Source organism: Podarcis pityusensis (genome assembly GCF_964106645.2).
Source record: "Podarcis pityusensis genome assembly, chromosome: 12".
NCBI classification, from domain to species: Eukaryota; Metazoa; Chordata; class Lepidosauria; order Squamata; family Lacertidae; genus Podarcis; species Podarcis pityusensis.
In genome coordinates, this window is record NC_138037.1 from 50,138,718 (window position 1) to 50,162,654 (window position 23,937).

Here is a 23,937-nt window from a genome sequence, read left to right on the forward strand (position 1 = left end):
CTCGGACTCGGAAGGGGAAGGGGAGATGGACTCTGAGGAGGAGGAGTACTTCGAGACCAGGAACCGCAACAGGTGGAGAGAAGTGTTCGGGACATCGGAAGATGAAGGAAGTTCATTCCGGGGTTTTGCCTCCTCACCGCCCGTAGAGGAGGGGGCGAGAGGGGATGAAGGGGGCCCTGGAGGGGAGGTGGATGTCAGGGAACTGCCATCGGAAGGAAGGGAAGTGAAAGGGCTCACACAGGTTGGGAGAGACTCAGCAGCTGAAGAGGGAACCAGTAGGGGGAGAGGAGCTGAGCTGAGGGAAAGTGAGCTGGAGGGATGGCTCAGAGACACTTCCAGCGAAAACAGTGGGGAGGTTTCAGGACCTCCTGTAGGGACACCCACTCCTCGCCGGAAACTGTCACGCAGAGAGTCCAGAAGACGTGTTTCCGTTAAGGAGCTTTTATGTTGGAAGCGATTCCGAAAGCAACCACTGTCGGAATCTGCCAGCGACTGACGGAGCCATGTTTAAGGGGCTCCGTTACAGACAGAGGTTTGCAAACTTGACCAAACTCTGAGGGACTAGGATTTTACACACAAGCAGCTCATCGTCCCATCACACGTTTGCAATTTCCTCACTTTTGTTATCTGCAAATTTGAGCCCTTTGCGTAGCTCATTCATGAAAATGTTAAATAGCATCACATCTGGGACCCCTTATAGAATCATACACTTCAGCTGAATGTAGGTCCTACGAATCCAAGCCCCATCTGTTAACAGCAGTTCCTTTTAAAATGTTTGTTTTAAGAAGGCTGCATTGTGGGACAAGTTAAAATGATGTGCATACATTTAGTCTATGTCAACTTTACATTTCTGTTTTACTAACCAACCTACATAAAAAAAATGGGAGCAGTTACTGCCGATCTGGTATGATTTGTTCTCAGCACGTCAAATGATAGACTCTATCTGTAACTTTACCCCTCTCTTTGGTACTTGCAAGTTGTTTATCCTCACCAGTATTTTTCTGTGTAATAGGTCACATAAAGTGTACACCAGCTCTCTGTACTGCGGAAGCGCCAATAGTTCTGTCCATTATAAACTACTCACACTGGCAGAGTAGAAATTTAACTTTTATTTGTTCCAAACAAATACTCAAAAAACCTTCAGCCCTAAAGATGACTGTAAGTGATGAATAAATCCTCCAATGTATAGTAATATAGTCCCATATAGTAATACAGTTGATACTAAAATAAGCTCCTGACAGACACATACCATATATTGCACCATTCCTGCTCTCTCCACTGCCTGAGTCTTGCTGCCTTTCAAGCTGTAGACTTCTTGATTGCTCTTGGCATACATAGATTGTTAGACGTGGCCTAACAGACCTGGAATGTAAGGGGAAAAAATAAATACTCCTGTACAAAATAAAATGGACGTACATCATTATGTTTTGTTACTTTAACACTACTTATTTTCTTTACAAACTACTTCACATTTGAGGCAAACTATCAAAGATTGTTTAGTCTGATGACTCATCTCAGAACCACTGAGATTGTCTAATGGTGGTGAATTAATCTTCAAACTTAAAGCAATTAGGACACTGGTGTATGGTGCAATTTTGTAATATAACTACTTGAGTAACAGAAGTAACAGCAAGTTAACATCATCTATTATGCCAGCTTAATTCATAGTTAGAAATCTGCAATTGTTAATATTTAGTAGCCATGACCTCAAGAACTTTAGGTTGGTTATAGCTCACCTAAATGAGAAGATTTGTCTCTTGGCAACAAACCCATCCGTCTTCAAGAAATCAGTACTGCCCAACTGCATTGCTACCAGTCTTACAGTCTACCTTTGAGCTCATCAGTGCCTGCATCATATCTGTGGCCTGCCCTGAAGGTGTACAACAAAACATTCTTCTTTTGAGCACAGTACTTCCAACTCCTGCATGAGCTCACACAGGCATATGCCAATCGAAAATCTAAATTAATATCTCCCAAATCCCTCTAGTCTAAAACAGACTTTCGTACAAAACTGATGCAAGCAAGAGTTGGCACAGGGATAATATTTACCTTGATTTAAGTGCATTGTAAAGCCGAATTCCATCAGCTGGACCACAGATTTGTACCAGATCTTCTCTTGTGAGCTTCAGTAAATCAGCACCTGCAGAAAAAAAGCAGAATAGCATCTATATAATATATAGATCAGAATTCAATGTCCACAGTTCTAATATGCTACTGTTGCTTAAAGTGCATCTCAACAAATGCTTTAGGGCCTCTCTATCCAAAACATTTAGCTGAAAGGAGATATGCCCAACCTTCCAATTCTGGCAGGACAAGTTTCGTGGCAACAAGTTTCGTGACAACTTTGTCATTACGGGCAGCACTTCATTCACTGTGCATTCATATTCTTATTCTGATTTATTAAATTTCCATACCACCCTTCAAAGATCACAGGGTGGTCAGGGTGCCAAGAACACACACTCTAGATCCTGCCCTCCCCATAAACTGGACAGAGCCTGGAGAGAGATGGATTCATTATAGACCCCCCTCCTCAACTATCAAGTTCTCCCTGATGCTGCACAGAGTACTTGGGTGGGCAAAGCTGGGTGAGACCAACTCCATCCTGTTCACCCATCCAAGCCTCAGCAATGCATATTCAAATCTACCAAGGATCCCCCCACCAGCCCCTAATATTAGTGTGTCATATCCACAGAGCATTTTCAGTTACAGTTTTCTGCCAGCAAATCTCAAGACTCCTTACAGCTAGCCGCCTCGGGTAGCAACCAACGTTTAGAAAAGCTCCCCAAAACTTTCAATTAACATTTAAAATGGTTAAGGGAGGGGAAGTATTAAACATTCTTGTTTTCCCTTTGGACTATGTTTTTCTCTTCTCCAACTTCTCTGCTTTGGTCTCAACTGTGACATCTGTTTCTCAGGTTACGGTTCTGTGTTGTTTACCTCTTGTCTTGCTGCTGCCACTTGGGATAGCAGCTGTTTTAGGGCAGAGACTGAAGCTGCTGTGTTTTCTCTCCTTTCTCCATATTCAAAGGAAACTGTGTTAAGGTTCTAATTATGCCTCTACACAATAATGACTGGGGTTGGAACAACAAGAGAAGGCTGTAGCAACAACAACCTGCACTATTTTCACTATCCACTATTCACATTTACTCTCAACGAGTGTGCATTCCAAAGACATGCTTGATCAGTGACGTAAGCATGAAAGAAAACAGAAAGTGCACTTCCAGCATATTATTTGGTGGGGATTCTGACAGACACTCAAAACTCAACTAGTAGCCTAAGGAAACAATCCACAGAGAAGGCAGACAATCAGATAATTTTTGGTACAAAAGAATCCAAATTGTATCATGCTGCAGCTGTTGCTATTAAGTTGGTCATTTAAAGGGCATGGCATCAGGAGTGAGCAGCAAGATGGCCAACTTTGCAGATGACACAAGATTATTCAGAAGACTTCCAATATCATGTTTTTATGTAAATAACAGCCATATCTGGAACACCACATATAGCACATCCCAAAAGAGATATTGTACAGAAATAATCAAGTGTTGGAGCACCTTCCCCATAAAGGAAGCCTTGGGGGATTTTTAGAAGATGATAACTAAGGGAAGACATGGTGGAAGTGCTAGAAATTATTGACTGTGTAGAGCACAGCTGGACAACCTGTGACCCTCCATATGCTACTAGACTACAACTCCCATCATCCTTTGCTTGGTTCGGAGTTTGGTTCTGTTTCCCACCCCAACATACTTTAGTGTGATGTGATGTTTTTCCTACTCTCATATGAGAAGTCTCACCCAATTAAGTAGTTACAGATGGGTAGCCGTGTTGGTCTGCCATAGTCGAAATAAAAAAATTCCTTCCTGTAGCACCTTAAAGACCAACTAAGTTAGTTCTTGGTATAAGCTTTCGTGTGCATGCACACTTCTTCAGATACACAGTGAGTGTATCTGAAGAAGTGTGCATGCACACGAAAGCTTATACCAAGAACTAACTTAGTTGGTCTTTAAGGTGCTACAGGAAGGAATTTTTTTATTCCAATTAAGTAGATCAGCAACAAATACAGGGCAGAGGAAAGTATACTGAACATAGTTACTTTCCAAAACTTCCCAGTGGCACAGATGTTTTAAAAGGGGTTAGAAAATTTCATGAAGGACACTACTACTTCTTGGTTAAACCTCCATGCTTCAGAGGAAATATTCATTTACTGCTGGGGGAAAATAGGAGAAAGATGCACAACTTGTTTCTGGACTTCCCAGAAGTAACTTTTGGAAATGAGATGAACCCTTGGCCTGATCGAGCAAGGCAGTTCTTAACATTATAGTGAAGAAGGGATGCTGCAAGTGTGTCAATAAAAACCATAAAAAATGCTGGAAAGAACTGACAAGGAAAATAAGAAATTGGGTTGAATTTCTGATAACTAGCAAAGTTGTCTGTTAAATCTATATTGCTCCCTTGACTTATATATCAGAAATACATGAAGTCCCATGGAATGAAAAGCTACTTTGAAAAACAAGCAAACCTAAAAGTTGATCTTGTAAGTACCTGAGAAATTTGAAAACAGCCTTGTGTAAGTGGAAAATCTATGTTTAAGCAACCATTGTTGGGCTTCTTGGATTGTGGCCGACGGATGAAGTTGCTGGGGGAAGACAAAAAATTATTTAAATCTACATTTTATATAGTGATATGCACTCTTAGGCTTTTAAAGTACAATATTTTCTTTCTAAAAGTGTTTATGTACCACTATATCATAAAGTATCTGGGTGCTGTAAAACAATAAAACACCATTTAAAGCAATATGAATACTCATTATAACTAATAAAACAAAATCCAGGAACACTTGCAGTTTCTTTGCCACCACTCTCTCCAAAAACCTTTCCGAGAGGATGACTGGAAATTGGCTTTTAATTATTACACACCATTGCGTCCAGGGTTGAATTTTTTAAGGATCAGCCACACCATTGGCTTTTTAAGGGCAGATGGCAGAACCCAATCAGGCAACAATGCTTTCGTAACATCCTGGACGCACCTGGCTATTCTACTCTGGCCAGGAAGAGCAGTGATCGAAGACTGCGCATGGCTAGATGCATCACTTTAAGGATCTTGCCCACATCAGGCTGCACTGACTGGAGCTGATCCCGTAACACTGGACCAGACAAAGCATTGGACAACTGGGCTGGATTTGCTGTGACAGCGGCATCTAAATCACTCCAAATTGGAGCAAGCTTGTCCTTCAGTTGCCTTGCAAACCACTTGCAGCTAGGCACTGTGTGCTCCAGGGGTCTGCCCCACAAATCTGGAGTAACAAGTCCCATACAACATGAAACTGGAGCTGACTCCTTGCGGATGCGATGCATGCAGCCAACTGTAATGTCCTGCCTTCAAGGCCATGTGATAGACACAATGTATCAGCTTTCTATCTCAGTTTTGGAGTGAGATTTCCACCACTCGTGCTCCGGTCTTTGTCCAGCCCATTTCATCAACCCCACAGCTCCTCAGAATGCCAAAGAGCAATGCATTCTATCTACATGGTATGAGGGATTCCTGGTAGCATTAGAAACTCACCTCTCCCGATACTTGAGGAATTCCATCTCCTTGGTGATTTGGAGATGATGAATTGCTAGACAGGGAAGGATGCGTAAAGGAAGATTACGTGATTATTTTACTTTTATTTTTTGAAGCTCTAAGGCTGTGATACAGAGGCACTCCTCTCAGGTATTTTCCTGCCAGCAAACTTCCCACTGCAAACTCAGGCTGGGATGGAACTTCATAAATTTAACAAAGCTCAGTTCAGTGCTAGAATTCCAACTAGGAACCATCTCCAGTGCATGTGCTGTTTTAAAGTGCATTTATCTGTCAGCATCTCCTGCACTGAACTGCTAGAAGAGAATGGCCAGCAATTTTATAACAGGTACATTTGTGATGTCTTATTGGCAGAATTTTACACTAACCTCTAGACAATACAACATAGCCCTGCCACACACTTGCAATAGGATTCAACTTCCAGACTGAAGACCACAAAATATTGTTGTACTACAGACCTGCGCTGTTTCTCCTTATCCTGTACTTAGAACAGGGTTGGTAAAGGACATTTTACTGCCTGTGACAAAGTACAAGTTGCCCCCCAGCCCCAATAGTCTACAGTGGAGACTGAATGATATGGTTTGTTTATATACCACTTTTTAGTTCAAAGGCCTCCAAAGTTGCAAACAATATTTATATTAAAACAAAAGCAATATACACTAAAAGTACAATACATGAAACACCTTAATCAAAACAATATAAAATAGCGGCAGACTTTTCAATGGCTGGTATGAAAAAAGGAGGACGTACCACTAAGAGCAGGAGATAACACAATATCCTCTGTTGCACTACTAAGCTAGGAATATTGACAAGGGTTAACTTGTCTCTTCCATTTTTCTGTAAAGCTTTGGGCTTTGTATTATAATTTCTTGTAATCTGATTATCCCGAGAGAGATAATTAAACACAAGGAAATCACAAGTTCCACAGCATCATTTTCTTCAGTCTTAATCTTGATTTAAGATACGTCATGCTAGAAGAGAAGCATACCTGTCTGGGACACTGTAAGTAGTACTATGTGGAGTAGAGGCAAACGTCGGAGTTGGGGTAGGGCTACTGTTCACAAATGCAGTAGATGTATCAGGCCACGGTGAACACTAGAGAAAAGAGAAACATTAAAACAGCAGTTTTATAATTAAAGCTGGGCTTCACTTTGCAAGAGCATAACTCTTACTTTCTCAAAAGTTCTCTACCAGTCCTCACTTATTTTATCATATAATTATATATTTACTATGCATGCATACAACTCAAGCTAAGTCACTAAAAGATTATACGTGCATTGTGATAATAAATTTAGTAATGACTCCCCCCCCCCCACAAACAGAATCTGTTCAAACCTGCATTTCTAAACTATTCCATAAACTGATTGTTTTCAGTGTGTGACTAACAAAAACAGGAAATTTTAAAGGTAAGTCCACGCATTACCACTGCTCAAGTTGCTCCAGTATAGCTGGATGACTCTGTAGGAAATATCCAGAAACTGCTCATGTACATTAGCTTTACTAGCATGGTTTCCTCCAAAAGAACCATGGGAACACAGAAGCCTACAAGGAACCACAAATCTCTCACCAAAAACTCATTCCAATGGTTTCCTAAGGGAAGCCATGGTAATTTAATAGCACTGAAACAAACCTAAGTTTAAAATTTAGATGCAGGTCCACAAAACTTTATGGCATCTCAAATGTGCACAGTGTTAAGCACCCAAAAGCAAGAAAGGGAAGAACCTCACTCATATGGCAAGGAACTTTAGATCTCCTGCAAACAAAAAAGAAGGGAGGGGGACTTTTGAACTTCTCATTCACATTCTACAACCAGTTTTAGCAAGCTGCGTTCTGCCTCACAGAAAGAGAGGGGAAACAGCAACATAAAATTTTCCCACATACTTTAAGGAAACATGCACTCCTACCAAGGGCACTGCATGCCAGCTCCTATATCCGGAATGCATTACTTGATCAGTTTTTTTTTTTAAATGGTCTGACCTAGTTTATCTAATTCTGAAGCATTGCTTTGAACCATTGAATGTCTGGAGGAGGATTCCAAGCATGTTCAGCTGAACAAGTTTAGATTCTTCCCTGTAACTGGAAGCCACAACTTACCAGGGTCCTCATTTGCAAGGGATTGGTGGATCATGTGCTAGCTTGGCATGATTAGGGTGGGTGGGAAAAGAAACATGCATACCTTTGCAGTATCAGTCCAAGGTCCACCATCCTACTTTCAAAAGCAATCTGTCAAATGTCTTTGGACACTCACAGAGTAGGAACGTGATAGTGATCCAGTTTGTGCCCAGTATCCAGTACTCAAGAGGAATACCACCTGCATTTTCTTATCAGGATGAAACCATGCACATTCGGAAGAAGGCTATGAATGCCAATTTCATAACCCTTCTCCCTCTCTCACACATACCCTCTAGGGAAAAGAGAGCAGAACCATTCTCAACAGGCTTTTTTTCTTTATTCAGCAAGAAAATAGTTTCAACAAGCCTGAGAAACACAGAGTTCTGTGTTTTATTATTTACTATTATATATCATTACTTCTAAGTACAAATATTATTAATGCATGCTCTCTCTTTACAGGCAGGGAAAGAACTTCATCTCAATTGAAGCACGGAAAGCAGAGGGGGAAGCTGGCATGTATAGCTGGCTGTTTTTCACGCCTTTGGTGCACGATGGGGATTAAGCCCCAATTCTAGGGCAACAATAAATCATGTTCTGATTTCTGACAAAGCAAATATGCATTTCAAAGATGTGCACCCCACACTGAAGCTACACCCTAATATGCATGCTTGCATGTTTTTACTTCCAGATGTGAATTCTAAGAATTTTTAAAAAAATATATATTCTCTTTAAATGTAATAGTTTAAAACAACATCAACAACTGAAATAAGTATAAGAAGGTGCCACAAAGTTCCTGGGTGCCTGAAATGTGAAGGTTCAGCATTTGTTTTGATACAGTATGTATTTTATATTACATTATGATTGCTTTCAATATACTAACTGAATGATATTCCTTCTGAGATTGTAATCCATGCTGCCTATGATTAAATGGGACATTTTAGATCAATAATTTTCTCAAGATTATGACAGTTAAGCAGAAATTAACACTGGATTAAAGCAAATGCATTCTAGCTGAATAATTACTGCATTTTAGGGGTACTGAATTTTAAGGGTGCTATCCTATAGTCCCTGGGATGGTAATACCAGAGACTAAGATTTTGCAGAGCTCTCTCTCTTTCTCTCTGTGGGTGGAGGTCTGCCATCCTACTGCTCCTGTGTAAGCCTGTTGCTTTGTCCACCACAACCAATCCTTCCCATGACCCAGTAGAATTGTATACCAATAATTATAAAGAGAAAGCTTCCTCCGTCAGTTAAAAATGAAAAGATAATACAAGCTTTGACTGTCTATCTCTATCCCTTTACTTTTTATACTACCCCCCTTACCTTTTTAGGCTGCACATTTATGGTAAATTTAAGATAAAAGTATCAGTAGCCTTTATGCCTTCTGAAATTACACTTAAAGTACACATTTGATTCTAAGCGAAAGTTTTAGATGTTGACCACTATTTACTACATGGACCTCTACTCAAGAACTTAGCAGTGATTTATTTGTAAATGTTCTCTCTATTTTGTATTACTTTCCCTCAGATATGCATTCTTCTGTTTCCAACCAAAGGAGCCAACTGTTTGTATAAATGATTGCAGCACAAGTTTGAACAGCTCTTTCAGAAGAGCTCTTTAGTCTTCTGCTATTGTCACGACTGGACAGAACAGATTTCCAATTCTCACTATATCTGAAAGGACACTGCTGAAACCCTTATTGAAAGCATTAATGCAAAAGCTATGAGAAAAAGAGGACACGGTAGAATCATGTGAAACCTTGACGAGCCTAGTGGGGGTAGAAAACTTCTAGGGAAAATTCAGTGTAGAGCAGCAAGACCCAGGTTCAGACCACCAGCAGCCATGAAGCTCACTGGATGATCTTGGGCTAGCTGCTATTTCTCATTCCAATCTACTTCACAGGTTGTCATATAGTGGAAGGAGCAGGAATGGCACAAAAAACATTTAGTGGCTTTTTAAAAGGAAGGTTTAGGGGTTTTTTTTGTTACCACAAGATAGCACTCAGTGATGATTGCCATCCTATAAGCCAACAAGAGCTTTCCACCACTGACACCTTAGGGACAGAAAGCGTTGGCATGCTACATTAGTGATAGAGAACTTATTCAGCCCGGTTGGCTGAATCCCCACCTCCCTGAAGGCCACCTGTCATTTGCCTGCTGACGGAGCTGATCAGCAAGGCCTGCCTGCAAAGGAACAACTGAGAGCACCCTGTATGCTCCCAACCATTCAGTTGCTGCCGCAACTTTACCTGCTCCACACTCAATATCACATATCCCCTATGTTTCAGAAGTCCGACTGGCCTCAACTAGAAGCCAGGCACTTATGTTTCTGGTACCACACTCTGGAATACTCTTCCAGTAGAGATTTGGCATGGCTTACTTTCAAATGTCTCATGAATTATTATTATTATTTATGCCAGACAGGTCTATTCAGTTGTTTACTTTTTATTTTTTCAGAATGAGCTGGCATTTTGTATTGATTTTCTGCATCTTACATTTTATTGTATTGTATACACTGATATGGGACGCGGGTGGCGCTGTGGGTAAAACCTCAGCGCCTAGGGCTTGCCGATCGCATGGTCGGCGGTTCGAATCCCCGCGGCGGGGTGAGCTCCCGTCATTCAGTCCCAGCTCCTGCCCACCTAGCAGTTCGAAAGCACCCTTAAGTGCAAGTAGATAAATAGGTACCGCTTTATAGCGGGAAGGTAAACGGTGTTTCCGTGTGCTGCGCTGGTGCAGGCTCGCCAGAGCAGCTTCATCACGCTGGCCACGTGACCCAGAAGTGTCTCCGGACAGCGCTGGCCCCTGGCCTCTTAAGTGAGATGGGCGCACAACCCTAGAGTTGGACACGACTGGCCCGTACGGGCAGGGGTACCTTTACCTTTATCTTATACATTGTTGGGTTGATATTTTATATGAGTGAGTGGTAGATAATTCTTATTTTTTACAGTAGATAATCAAGACAGCGATATAGGGAATGTACATGTGATTTGGAGAAAAGAGACAGTGGGTCAAATTAGGGCCCCTGCTGAAATTCAAAGTGCCAGTTCACAGGAGCGAGAATGTTACCATTCAAATGTATTGTCAGTCAAGCCAAGGACATTTTAACAACTGGATATGCTTGAACTGGCTCTTTCACTGGCAGCTGCTTTCATGCTAACAAATGGAGAAGGCCTATTTTGTTGTGTGTACAAAGGGAAGAATAAAGGCCTACATAGCATTATTCAACTGTCAGTTTGTACTTTTAAGAAGTGTATCATATAAATATTTGCATATTGAGCAAATACATGATTAGGCCAAGCTCATTTAGGAATTTAACAATAGTATTAACAAATGGAAAGCCATTAATAAGGAAAGCAAAGTATTATTACTGCAAATAGTTAAGACAACACAGAGCCATGAAAAAAAAATAGTTTGTGGAAACTTACATGTGAAAATATAGAAAAATACATCTCAACTGAATGATATTGCTACTTCTCATTCCCATTAATTACAGGAGAGAAAACAGTTGTTAAGAACATAGCTATTCAATAAAGCCATTTCAGGTGTAAACTGAAGCTCTTGCTTTTATTAAGAGTCACAGGCCTGCTGACATTTTTATGTGTTAGATTTAGGAAGTATTTCTCACTAAGATACAAGCATGAAGTAATTTGTGGGTAAACGAAAGTGCACAAAATTAAGCCAAGGCAGACAAAATCCTTGTTTTTTAATCTTGGGTGATGGAAATTGGTCCTATATCTAACACTGCACAAGATAACTTGCACAATGAAAAGTAAGCAGAAGTCCCTTACACTGCCTCGCTTTGCCAGAGAATCACCGTAGTCTGCTGGCAAAGTCCGCTTGCTGGACTTTTTCTGCTCATGTTCAACTGCATCTTCAATTATAGGCTCAAGCCTCATCTGGACAAACACCAAAGATGTGGATCAATTTCTTTTCATTATACAGTGAGGAAAATTTAAAAGCCTTTTAAAAACTTCTGCAATCGTTAGAAAGCTATAGGAAACTCACTGGTGTTTAAATAAAAAGAAATGCAAGAACCCAGTGAGGCTCTGCCCATAAATTCAATAACTTCTAAAATACAGCTCTGGGCTCAAACCAGACAAGAACAAAACAAATCCTGAGACAGTTTTCTTTCAGCACTGAAGGGCTTTTAGACATGTACATGAGGTTTGAGCAAAGCTAAATGTTTTAAGAAAATATATATTTCTACTTGATCCTAAGTCTTATGGGTCTTTGTTTCTTTGTCAAAGACATCTGTCAAATGAAAAGCCTACTTTTAGATATATTTAGCTTATGACCCACCCCTTGACACTCTAACTCATTACTTAGATTAAAGTATGTTATGTGTACTATGCGCCATTTATCTCTGCAAACGAAAACATTTCAGTATTATTACCTCTGTGAGAATTGTAGTGTCATATGAAGGTTGATATTTTTCTTTTTCATGAGCAGTTCGTTTCTCCATTTTTTCTCTGTCTGTTTTCTGTTTTCTATCTGCCCCTTTTGGCTAAAAATTAAATTACACACAGAAATCAAGCTTTAGAAAAATAAATACTACAAGCCTCTGTACGCCAATTTCCTCCCTGCTGTTCATTAACATCTCTTACCTTAAAAACTTTGATTTGGCAGCTGGCCGAATGCAAATGATCAGTGTATTCTCCACTTTCTGTCTGTTTAAAAGTGTCAACCTGAATCCTAAAAGGAACTCCTTTTTCACCTCCATGTTTACGAGGTGTAAATTCAGTGCTGATACAATGTACCTAGGGGTTAAAAAAAAAAAGCCACAATATGGTGTTCATTTGTCACTATAGTATTACAGTTTTCTTTCTTATGGGAGGGGGAGTAAACAAGTTGTAATCTTCATTTGAGAAAAAATTATTTTCAAGATTTTGACAATTATTTAACTTCTTGCATACAGTACACAAGAGTGATGTTACAACTAAGAAGAGCGAGGACTGTGTTTCAGCTCTTAAATCATTAAAGATCACCAACATTTCTTTCCCACCATTAAAGACTATCATTTCTTAAGAAAACATATCTTCAAACCTGAATAAAGGCAGATGTTCGTTTTCCAGGATCCCACAGAAATTCAACTGCATTAAGCTGGCTTGGATTTGTCTTTATATCGATTACTCCAACTGACATAGGAATATCTTTATAAAATAAACACAGTTTTGGGGGGGAAACAATGCAGTGAAGTTTTCATTTGCACATTTTCATCTTAAATAATGTTCTCTTAGGACAGATTGAGAGTAGCAATAATGAACATGCAGAAATTTTGTTTAAAGTTTCAAGTCTTTCTTTTTTAAAAAATACCATCTTTGTGCTTTGATCACACCATCTATTAATTGTTACTAACAGGGTATCTCAAAATGAATGAGAGAATTTCCAATGCCCTTTGTGGTAAAGGTAAAGGTACCCCTGCCCATATGGGCCAGTCTTGACAGACTCTAGGGCTGTGCGCTCATCTCACTCTAGAGGCCGGGAGCCGGCGCCGTCCGCAGACACTTCCGGGTCACGTGGCCAGTGTGACATTGCTGCTCTGGCGAGCCTGCACCAGAGCAGCACACGGAACGCCGTTTACCTTCCCGCTATAAAGCGGTACCTATTTATCTACTTGCACTTTAAGGGTGCTTTCACACTGCTAGGTGGGCAGGAGCTGGGACCGAAGACGGGAGCTCACCCCGCCGCGGGGATTCGAACCGCCGACCATACAATCGGCAAGTCCTAGGCACTGGTTTTACCCACAGCGCCACCCGCGTCCTTTGTGGTAATCTACGTAATAACGCATTATTTAAACCATGTACAATTCAATTCCATGTACAATTATTTAAACCATGTACAATTCATGTACCGCGCCCTTTGTGGTAATCTACGTAATAATGCATTATTTAAACCATGTACAATTCAAATTCTACTATATATACGTCAGAAGAAAATATTTAAATTATTTAAATAACCATGTACAATTATTTAAACCATGTACAATTCATGTACCGCACCCTTTGTGGTAATCTACGTAATAATGCATTATTTAAACCATGTACAATTCAAATTCTACTATATATACGTCAGAAGAAAATATTTAAATTATTTAAATAACCATGTACAATTATTTAAACCATGTACAATTCATGTACCGCGCCCTTTGTGGTAGTCTACGTAATAATGCATTATTTAAACCATGTACAATTCAAATTCTACTATATATATACGTCAGAAGAGTTAACACTTCTCTTGTTAATTCATCTCTTCATATGAAGAGGCTATGTTAATTAACACACCTACCTAAATCAAGTAATCTGTCTCCAGGGCGATTCCACTTCCAGCCTTCAAGTTGCTGGTGCTCAGTATACTGCAGTCTTCTGTCATGGAACACAACTCTTATAATACTCTAAAATAAAAGATGACGGATATCTAGTTCGCAGTGTAAAAATGTGCCAATGCTATGCCCACCCAAATTTTCCTACTGCAATGAAATCATACAGACAAGAGCCATGCTTCCTTTTGGAGGAATGCTGAAGTATACAAAGGTATGAGCTTCTCACAGATAGCCTGCAGAGTGACAAGACCTTAGTTTTCAACTAACTTTGAACATTGTGATGATTCTCTACCTGGTTATGTGCACTCTCTCCTCTATCAGGGTGATAAAAGTTCCTGAATTATTTGCAACCCACAGAGCACCAGAGAAAGGGGTATCACAGAATCATAGAGTTGGAAGGGACCATGAAGATCATCTAGTCTAATTCCTTGCAATCCAGGAATATTTCACCCATTGTGGAGCTCAAACCCATGACCTTTAGATTAAGCGTCTCATGCTCTACCAACTGAGCTACCTTGATTTCAAAGAAAAACTATACAGGCTGATGGGACTGGACAAACCTATGTGTTAGCAATATAAAACTGGAGCGGGGCACACACAAAAAAGAAGAGGGGGGAGATACTGATGTGAGAGCAAGTGAGTCTGTACAGGTTTTAGAAAACAGAAACTGTTAAAAAATATATTCACTAGAAGCTGTAACCTGGATTCAGCTAGATACAATGAAAATTTAATCCAGATTAGCCATGTGGTATCCTCCAAATATGACTGGACTACTCAGTTTAGAATTTTGTAAATATCACACCAGTTAAGTAGCACTAGTATTCAAAGTAAGGAAAATGTCACTTATCAGTTACAGGCTCAATAAATCCATCAGCAAGTTCCTCAGTACTTGTGCTTTAAGATATAATAATCATCAAGGACATTTCTTCCAGAGTAAGAATATGCACCCAGTTTAAGTAAAAAACATACACCTCATTCTCTGCTTCGCAATATTATTCTTCCTTTCAGAAAACAAGAAGGGAGGTAAACAACCAGGCTGGAAATATACTTGTATAACTCAACTAAAATGGGCTCATGTACCCTATGACATCCACTCTAAATTATTTTGTCGACTGCAGCCCTAACACTGATTTAGAAGTCTCAGGTAACGCCAGCAGATTGGAGGACTGGGAATCATGAGAGCCAGGAGTTTCCTCACCCACTTGCCAGGCAGCTTAGGGTATGTTTTTCTTAAGGTGATAAACATTCACAGCTGTTGTGACTAAAAGAAGCCCTAGATGTTTAGAAATTCATAATTCAGTCTCTATATTAGTTTTCGTCTGTCTAACAGGGATTTTCAGCGAGAATAGTTCACAAGTAAAGAGTGAAGGCTATTTGGGTACTGAATAGTGATGGGTGTCCTCACCCCATGTCAAGACTAGCTTAGAATAAGCAGAAAGAGGAAACAATCCAAATTTTAAAGTGTTGTAAAAGTTCCAAAAGCTCATACCTGATCTCAAATACAGAAAGCTATGATAGCATCACTAGTACTGAGCCACCTTTTAGGCAGGTATAATAACCTTTTTTTTAATCCAAAGCCACATGTATTAAATTCTGCTGAGTATTCTGAATAGTGAGACTTTACACAAGGTAATTTTTTCCTTCCTACAACTGAAAAGTGAAACTAAAAGCTAATTAAATAAGGTTACATATTCTTATAGATTCCTCACATTCAACTGTTCCTGCCTTTATACATTAGAGTGAACTATATATACTTGAATTGGGGTAGGAGGATTTAGAGCTGAAGTACGGAGTTCAGACCTCAGCCCTGGATGGTCTAAAAAGTTACCAGGAAGAAATGCTGGAAATGCAAAATGACATCCTACACCACTGACATGAATTCTTTGGAATATCCCAGTAGTCCAGCCATGTACAAGTTTTGGGGATGTCCGGACCTATACTGAAACCTCTGCCATTAGAAAGTGGGTGATGCATTCTCTCTTTGCTGCAGTTTTAAGAGCCAAAACAGGGAAATGTTGTTGTCATTGGAAGTAGCTCCAACAGCTACAGAGAATCACAAGAGACAGGAATCAGGATTGAGCCAACAACATACCTTCACCATTTTCCCATTGATCTCTGGCATATCTCCCATTTTTCTATTATCTAACAGCCGGATTTCGTAGGACTGACCTTTCAAAGGGAAAAAAATAATAATTTTACTTATGTAGTGCCCTTGGCCAAATGCCACTTTACTGCAATACTTTCAAAGACATTGAAGTACAATATATTATATCAAAACAATTTTAAACTGTTCTGTTAAAAAGAGGAAAGTGGAATGTGAAAGGGAAAATACACAATTGTAAAGCTCCTCTAGCATGAGGGAAAGAAAATTATTTAGGCCCTTTTGCAAAAGTGAAGAAGAAGGGAAAGTAAATTGGAAGACAGCTACTATAAGCTAAAGATTCTGCCGACAAAAAATTGCACCTTTTATCTACTGATTTAAAATGGCAGCACATGGTATTTCTAAATGATGTTCTTACAACGTATCTGGAATGTCTGTGCCTGTATCAAACAGCGCCTTGAAAACCACAGTGCCATCTTAAATACAGCCTACACTCTTATAGAAAGCCAATGCACAAATCAGGATGGACATAACTGTAAGCAACCAGTGATTTAAAACACACTACAAGAGATGGAGAAGCAATAACAGAAATCAAGCCTTGTAGTCACCAGGCTGAAACCATCCTAGTACAAGTAAATAAATGTCAAAATTATTTTCCTTTTTGTGTTTCCCATTCATATAACACAAATTGTCGTCTATGAATAGTTATGTGACAATCTGACGCTTTCCTCAATCTAGTATTAAATTTAGGACAATGAACACTGATTCTAATTTATTAAAATACTGCATCAAAGTATCAAAAGAACAGGGTTTTTTCCAATATTAAAAAATGAACATATGGAATAAATTTTATCCCAATACAGAAATTTAAAAGCAGCTATAAATGCAGCTTAAAGAGCAATGTACCACAATCCCCGCCCCATGAACCAAGTTGAGGAAATGCATTTTCTTAAATGTGCCAATGTATTGGGGATCATAGGTAATCTCATAGGAACACTTTTTCCTTAACTTAATGCACTTCCTAAAACACTACATTGCCAAGATGACTAAATTACACCAAGCATTCCAAGGAACGTTTAGGAGAATATATTAAGCGCCAGGTTTTGAATCGAAAACAATGCATAAATAATGTTAGAGGTCTAAGAGCCCTCAAAAACTTATTTCATACCCCACAAGCTATCTTCGTAGTCTAAACTTTATTTTATTTAGCAATACTATTAACCTTGACTGCAACTGTTATTTCTCAATAGAACTTCAAGTCTGGTTTTTTCCTAAAGAGAAACAAAGAACACTATCATATAACACCATTCAATCTGATGTTGGGATTAGCCAGCATCTAGAAAAAAACCACACATTTCCTGTTAATGGAAATGTTTGTATTCCAGTTTCATAACTATAAAGTCTAATGCCTTTCCTTGTTGTCTCTATACATACCAGGATACCAAAACAAGCACAGATATTTACAATCAGCAAGTATTTTGAACAACGATTATTATTTCAGACATTTAAAATTTATTAAAATGTAGCCATATACAAGAGCAGCAGAAGTCTACTCAGAGGAACAATGCTAACCTTGGTTTAAGTAAGTAAGGGTTTCATCATGTAGTTTGACAGCTGGAGACGTTGCAGCACACATAACATACTGAAATGGTGGGTGTTTTGTGTCACTGTCAGGTGGAAGGCTGGAGTCTTCTTGCTTGAAAATGGGCAGTGCCAGAACATCACTGAAATGAGGACAGGTGACAGTGTTAGATCTCAGAAGCCTTACTTCTCTTTGTTAGCAACAAGGAAATTACTCAGTGGGAAGGCCAGTGGTATACCAGCTGGAAGCGGCAGTCCTGTTTCCAGGAAAACAGTATCCTTGAATACAATTCTCCTTCTGAATGTATGCTGAAACCCCAGCAATATTATTCATTTATTTGAATGTAAGTATTTTTACCCTACCTTTAAAATTGCTTCCTGTAAGGCAGCTCATGTAACCAAAATAATTATGAAATAACAAAACAATTAAAACACAGTATCTAGAGTATCCAATAGATTATAAAACACATCAGCAAAAACCAAAGAGCCAGCAAGAATAAGTTTTAAAACCATATAAAGTGGAATATAAACCATGGAATAAAAGGATCTCCAAAGGCCATCTAAATGGAAGAGGCAGCATGCTGAATTTCCTGGGAGAGAGATCCATAAAATGCAGCCTTTTCCTTGATACCAAGAGTGAGCCATGCTATGTTTGTCATACAGCATCCCACAATGGCAACCTAACTCTAGAATGAAGAAAAATATGTAAACAGTTGTAAATTACAAGTAGACACCATGATTATGTAACCACTTATAGCAGAGGTTAACACCTTATCATTTAGCATAACAGATATTTCAGGTGCTATTTCATGCTAGCTTCTCAACAAACAAAAAAGTTACACATTTGGGACTTTGTTTTACTTTATGTAGTGAATCTTGCCCATTCTTCATAAACACTGTTGTAGTTACATCAAGTTGATACTAAAGAAACAGAAGGGGGAAAAAATGATGACATTGTTTATTTAAAACTAAAGATTCCATTACGCTAATAGTTTACAAGTCCCAGACAACATGGTGAGATACCATCTGCCTCAAAATCTCCAGGGATTTACTCATCAGCCCTACAAATTTTTACTATGTGGGCCAGTCTGCTAACTACCATTCATCATGTACTCAGTTACTTCACATTAACACATGGCATCGTTTTCAAAACAAGCAGAAGTATTTCAACTGAATTCTGGATAAACAAGCATATAAACAACACTTCCAAGCAGGATTTACAAATGATATGTCAACGCCAGAAGCTGCACTACAATCACATTTTTCAACTTCAGATAGCATTAGAAACAAGAGAAAGAGCAACTCTCATTTTTAATTTTTTTTATCAATTCAATATTGAAATCTTACTGAAACAGCAGTTTTAGCTCATATCAGGTAGTTGGGAACTACACTATGCACCAATCCAGTTTACAAAAGTCTGCCTTAAATCATGTGAACAAAAAGCAAACACCATTTATCTAGTATAGAGAAAACTTCAGTCTATAAAGAGTGCAAGCCAACAAGTGTTAACTGATCTATCAGCTAGTGAGCCACAGATGCAAGTGAAACCCAAGGTACTGGCTACTCTTGACGAAATCTTAACTGAAAACAGAGCTGAGTTACCTAAGAAGTCACCTTCTTGCTACTTACAATCTGTGGTTATCTGAATGTTCTGGAAGGTTATTCTGAAGTACTAACACTAGGGGACCAATTTAGTCACTAGGATTTCTCTGCAATATATGAACTACCTCGTCCTAGACAGACATTTCAACTACTGAACAATTATCTGATGACTCCCAAAACTCACCACAAAGGTTCAATCAGCTTGCTCTAAAAAAATCCAACCCTGTTTAAGGGGGGGGGGGAATCATTCCACTTGCATCATTGCCAGAAAAAGGGAAAAAAATCACGCAACAAGGTTCTTACTTTAGATACCTGATGATAACCTCAAACTAACAAAAGAGACTGTGACATAACTAGTACCTCAAAAGAAAAAGAATGGGCTAAAGAAATGTGGAAGCAGGGCATATAGCCATGTATTCTTGTCAAAATAAAAAAGCAATCAATAGCTATAGTTTACACAGATTCTCTTAGAATTTATTTAATTTTTATCCCACCTGTTAGCCAAAATGGCTCCAGAGAAAAAAGGTATCTGCACTCAGGCTTGCAATATAAAATGACATAACACAGAAGAAAAAATGGACTGGAAGGGAGGGAGGGAAGTGCAACAGCCATTCTTCACATAAATAATAAATAACTTAATCTACTATTTGATTACTTCATCAGAAAAGGCCAAATTCCTAGAAGTGTGTGGCTTACGTACTAGTTTAATCAAGTTACATAGTTATAAAGGTCAAGTTATACAGAGCAGGCCTTGGCATACTGGAAACATTGATAACTACAGATGAGGAAAGAGATTATTACACTTGGATGAAATTCCAGTGACATTTATGCTAACAGTTCCGGATAAATAGGTACTGCTCCAGCAGGAAGGTAAAAGGCATTTCTGTGCGTTGCTCTGGTTCGCCAGAAGCGACTTAATCATGCTAGCCACATGACCAGGAAGCTGTACACTGGCTACCTCGGCCTATAGAGCGAGAGTCATCCACGACTGGACCTAATAGTCAGGGGTACCTTTACCTTTTTATATATGTATGTCATGAGGTCCTTGACTGCCCCTCAACAGTGACTGTTTTGTTTAGATGGCCCGAAGTGAAGGCAAGACAAATCCCTGACTGTACTGTGCTTCAGAAATATCAGAACTTGCTGCTGTCCAGTCTCTCTGAAAGTCAGCTTCAAAACCAATATCACAGTCCTTCCTGAATTGGCAGAGATTGGTGGCAACCACAACTTTGGGCTGGCTCCCAAAGCCGCTCCAAATTTGTGCACTCCAGAGATCATGGATGGTGGTGGTGGGAACTGCAGTGGCTAATAGATTAAAAATGTGAAGACTAATCTGACCAAGTATAACAAACCAGTGTTTGGATACCATTGTTGGCTGGATCCTCATAAGCTGCTGTGTATAGGTAATTCCCATGTCCAGGAACTGAATAGGCTTCCTTGTTCTGCATGAGATTACACTGTCTCTGAAGGAGGTACATAGCTTGGGATGCACCTAGAGCCATCACTATTGGTGGAGGTGCAAGTGGCAAAAAGTACTTTTTACCAGCTTCAGCTGGTATGCCAGCCATGGCCATTCCTGGACAGGGATAGCCAGGTCATAGTGATCCACACCATGGTATTCTCAAGAATGGATTATTGTACCACACTTCTAGGTAGAGCTACCCTTAAGGTAGGTTGAGAAGCTGGAGCTAATGGCTAGGCAGTTAAATGGAGTAGCCTACTTAGGAATGCATTACACCAGTTTTGAAGGAGTTGCACTGACTGCCTAGAAACTATTATGTTAAGTTCACTTTACTTGTGTTGACAAGCAAAGCAAAGCCTGTCTCAGAATTTAGGTATCTAATGGAAGGATTTCTCCCATATACACCTGCCCCAGACACTGAGAACTGGTGGGGATTCTCTTGAGAGTGCTGCATTCGCTTGGAATCTGGTATGCAGAAACTTGAGAAGGCATTCTCAATAGTCCCCCCCCCCAACCCCGCCACAACTATGCAAGTCCCTTTCCATCCAGCTAAGATCTGCAGAAACCCTTAGTAGTTTAAATTACCTGTTAAAAACAGACAGTGTTTTTTTCCTCCTCTGCATTTTGCATTTTATACCTAGATGCTGTGGATTGCTTGATATGGATGTTTATATAGAATTGCTGCTGTTAATGGCTTTAGTAGGCATATTGCTTGAAAAGTGAACTTTACACCACATCAACCACCACCACCACCAGTAAAACAATTGTCAGTTGTCAAACACATACAGTACACCCAGCTAAGGGAAACAAGGTTCAGCATCTGATTCTCTTCTCCCCTCTGCCCTGGTGTGGAATGAACCCACTCACCCGTCCCATAAGTAGCCAAATATTCTAGTGTTATTAGTTTCAAATTGGAATTTAAAATGTCTGTTAGTAATGTTGGCTTATTTGACTATTATTGTGGTGGGAGTCTCTTCTTCTTCTTCATCATATTTTCATATTTCACCTTTTCTCTAAGGAGCTCAAGGGTGATATATATGGTTCTCTCATCCTCTTTTTAGTTTTACAACCCTGAAAAGTTAGGCTGAGACACAGTGACTGGCCCAAGGTCACTCGGCGAGCTCCATGAACAAATGGGGATTTGAACCCTGGTCTCCCTTGACTTAATCTTAAACCAACCAATACACCACATTGGCTTTATTGGAATTTATTGTTTAAGTTTTTGCAGGACTTAGTTCAGAGCCCTTTCTTCAATTCACAGTAAAAAACAGACAATTAGAGCACAGCCTAACATGCAATTTAAAAGCGAACAACACAACTTGGAATAATGCCACACCTGAAGAATAAAATGGAAGGCATATCTCACCTATACTAAAGATACAGGACATTTTAGATACAACACACTGCCCATTTAAAAAGAAAGAGGAAAAACTAAGCACTTCTGAAATTTGTACTTGCTGCAGCATCATCAGGGCTTTAAAGCAAAATGCAAATGTGAACAGCAGCCTCTGGGGGAAAAAGTGTAGAATGGAGATTTCTTTTACCAACAGCACCCAGTCTACCTGAACTATTGTTATCTTATTTTTATGTGCTGTAAGCTGCCCAGTGTGGCCAGATGGGCAGGGTATAAATTATTACTACACTGGTACCTTGGTTCTCAAACTTAATACATTCTGGAAGTCTGTTCCAAAATCAAAGCGTTCCAAAACCAAGGCATGCTTTCCCATAGAAAGTAATGCAAAATGGATTGATCCGTTCCAGACTTTGAAAAACAACCCCTAAAACAGCAATTTAACATGAATTTTGCTATCTAATGAGCTCATTAATCCATAAAATGAAAGCAATAATGTACTATACTATAAAGTAAATAAGACATTATTGTAGATGATAAAAATTAAAATTAATTTTTTTCTTACCTGCACTGTTGACAGTCATTGTTTGGATTGGGGGGGGGGGCTTTATCCATTTCCGCAGTCACACAACTAATCAATCAGTAGCTGAACTGGGTTCCACAAAAACAAATTAACCGAAAATCCGCAAAACAAAAACGCAAAATAGCAAAAACAAAAGCACCAAACTTAATCCATTCCAGAAGTCCATTTGACTTCCGAAATGTTTGAAAACCAAGGCACAATGTAATGTAATGGTTTCCCCAGCCACTCTGGGCAGCTTACAACACATAAATATTGTAAAACATTAGACATTAAAAATTTCCCGATACAAGATTGCCTTCAGGTGTCTTCTAAAAGTCAGATAGTTGTTTATTTCCTTGACATCTGATGGGAGGGTGTCCCACAGGGTGGGTGCCACTACCGAGAAGGCCATCTGCCTTATTTATAAAGGCAGAGGGCCTTCTCGGTAGTGGCACCCACCCTGTGGAACACCCTCCCATCAGATATCTTGGCAAAGGCTGTGATCCCTTGCTTCCTCCCTCCTGATCGAACAACAGGCAAGGTATCAGAGTCAAGGCCGCCTGGAGGAAGAAGGCATATATACACGTGCACCTGAAGTTACCATAGAGCAGTAGGCGCAGCTCTTTCCGTGAGAGCGGGACTCCCAAGCCCCAGAGGGCAGCTCCCTTATAGTAAGGTTAATGCTTAGTGGGAAATGATATACAGTATAATGAATGGGAAAGGATGTTTAAAATAACACTTGTAAAAAAAAACCCCAGACGCCTTTCTTTTGGGAATTGTAGGGAAATAACAACCTAAACTGTACAGAATCTTATTCATGTACGCTACTACAACGGCAAGAATGTTACTCGCCCCAAAATGGAAAGAAGCAGAAGTCCCAGCAAAGGATGAATGGATACAAGAACTTATGGAATATGCAGTAATGGCGAAACTTACCGGAAGAATAAGAAATCAAGATAATTTTTTTATAAAAGAATGGAAATGGTTTACTGGATATTTTGCAGATAAACTGTAAACATATAAGAACATTGGCAGGATTATTGTAATAACCTGCGGTTTCATAACAGCATATATTTAAAGTAGATGAATAAATGAGCCAATTAAGTTAATTTGGAATATGCCAAAAATAAATTTAAGGAACCGCAGAAAGAGGGGGAAGGAAGTCGAGTTTTGAAATGTTAAAAAGCTTGTAAAATTAGTGAAATGTATAAACCTGAAAAGCATTTAAAAAAACTAAGAGAGATACAGAGGAGGCGCCGCGCCGCTGC

At 39.5% G+C, this 23,937-nt stretch overlaps 1 protein-coding gene across 1 annotated transcript in view; it reads right to left on the reverse strand.

The window, feature by feature from the left end:
* Nucleotides 1-17,860, reverse strand: part of UBP1 (upstream binding protein 1) — a 28,653-nt gene extending 10,793 nt beyond the window's left edge. The window contains exons 1-12 of the mRNA XM_080975924.1: nucleotides 17,684-17,860; nucleotides 16,103-16,179; nucleotides 13,977-14,082; nucleotides 12,735-12,841; nucleotides 12,296-12,448; nucleotides 12,085-12,195; nucleotides 11,480-11,587; nucleotides 6,566-6,672; nucleotides 5,560-5,614; nucleotides 4,540-4,633; nucleotides 2,050-2,140; nucleotides 1,250-1,362 (exon numbers count right to left, since the gene is read on the reverse strand). Coding sequence (XP_080832050.1) covers nucleotides 1,250-1,362; nucleotides 2,050-2,140; nucleotides 4,540-4,633; nucleotides 5,560-5,614; nucleotides 6,566-6,672; nucleotides 11,480-11,587; nucleotides 12,085-12,195; nucleotides 12,296-12,448; nucleotides 12,735-12,841; nucleotides 13,977-14,082; nucleotides 16,103-16,179; nucleotides 17,684-17,747 — 1,186 coding nt within the window. The 5' untranslated portion in view covers nucleotides 17,748-17,860. The remainder of the gene's footprint in view (nucleotides 1-1,249; nucleotides 1,363-2,049; nucleotides 2,141-4,539; nucleotides 4,634-5,559; nucleotides 5,615-6,565; nucleotides 6,673-11,479; nucleotides 11,588-12,084; nucleotides 12,196-12,295; nucleotides 12,449-12,734; nucleotides 12,842-13,976; nucleotides 14,083-16,102; nucleotides 16,180-17,683) is intronic.
* Between the last annotated feature and the right edge of the window lie 6,077 nt (nucleotides 17,861-23,937).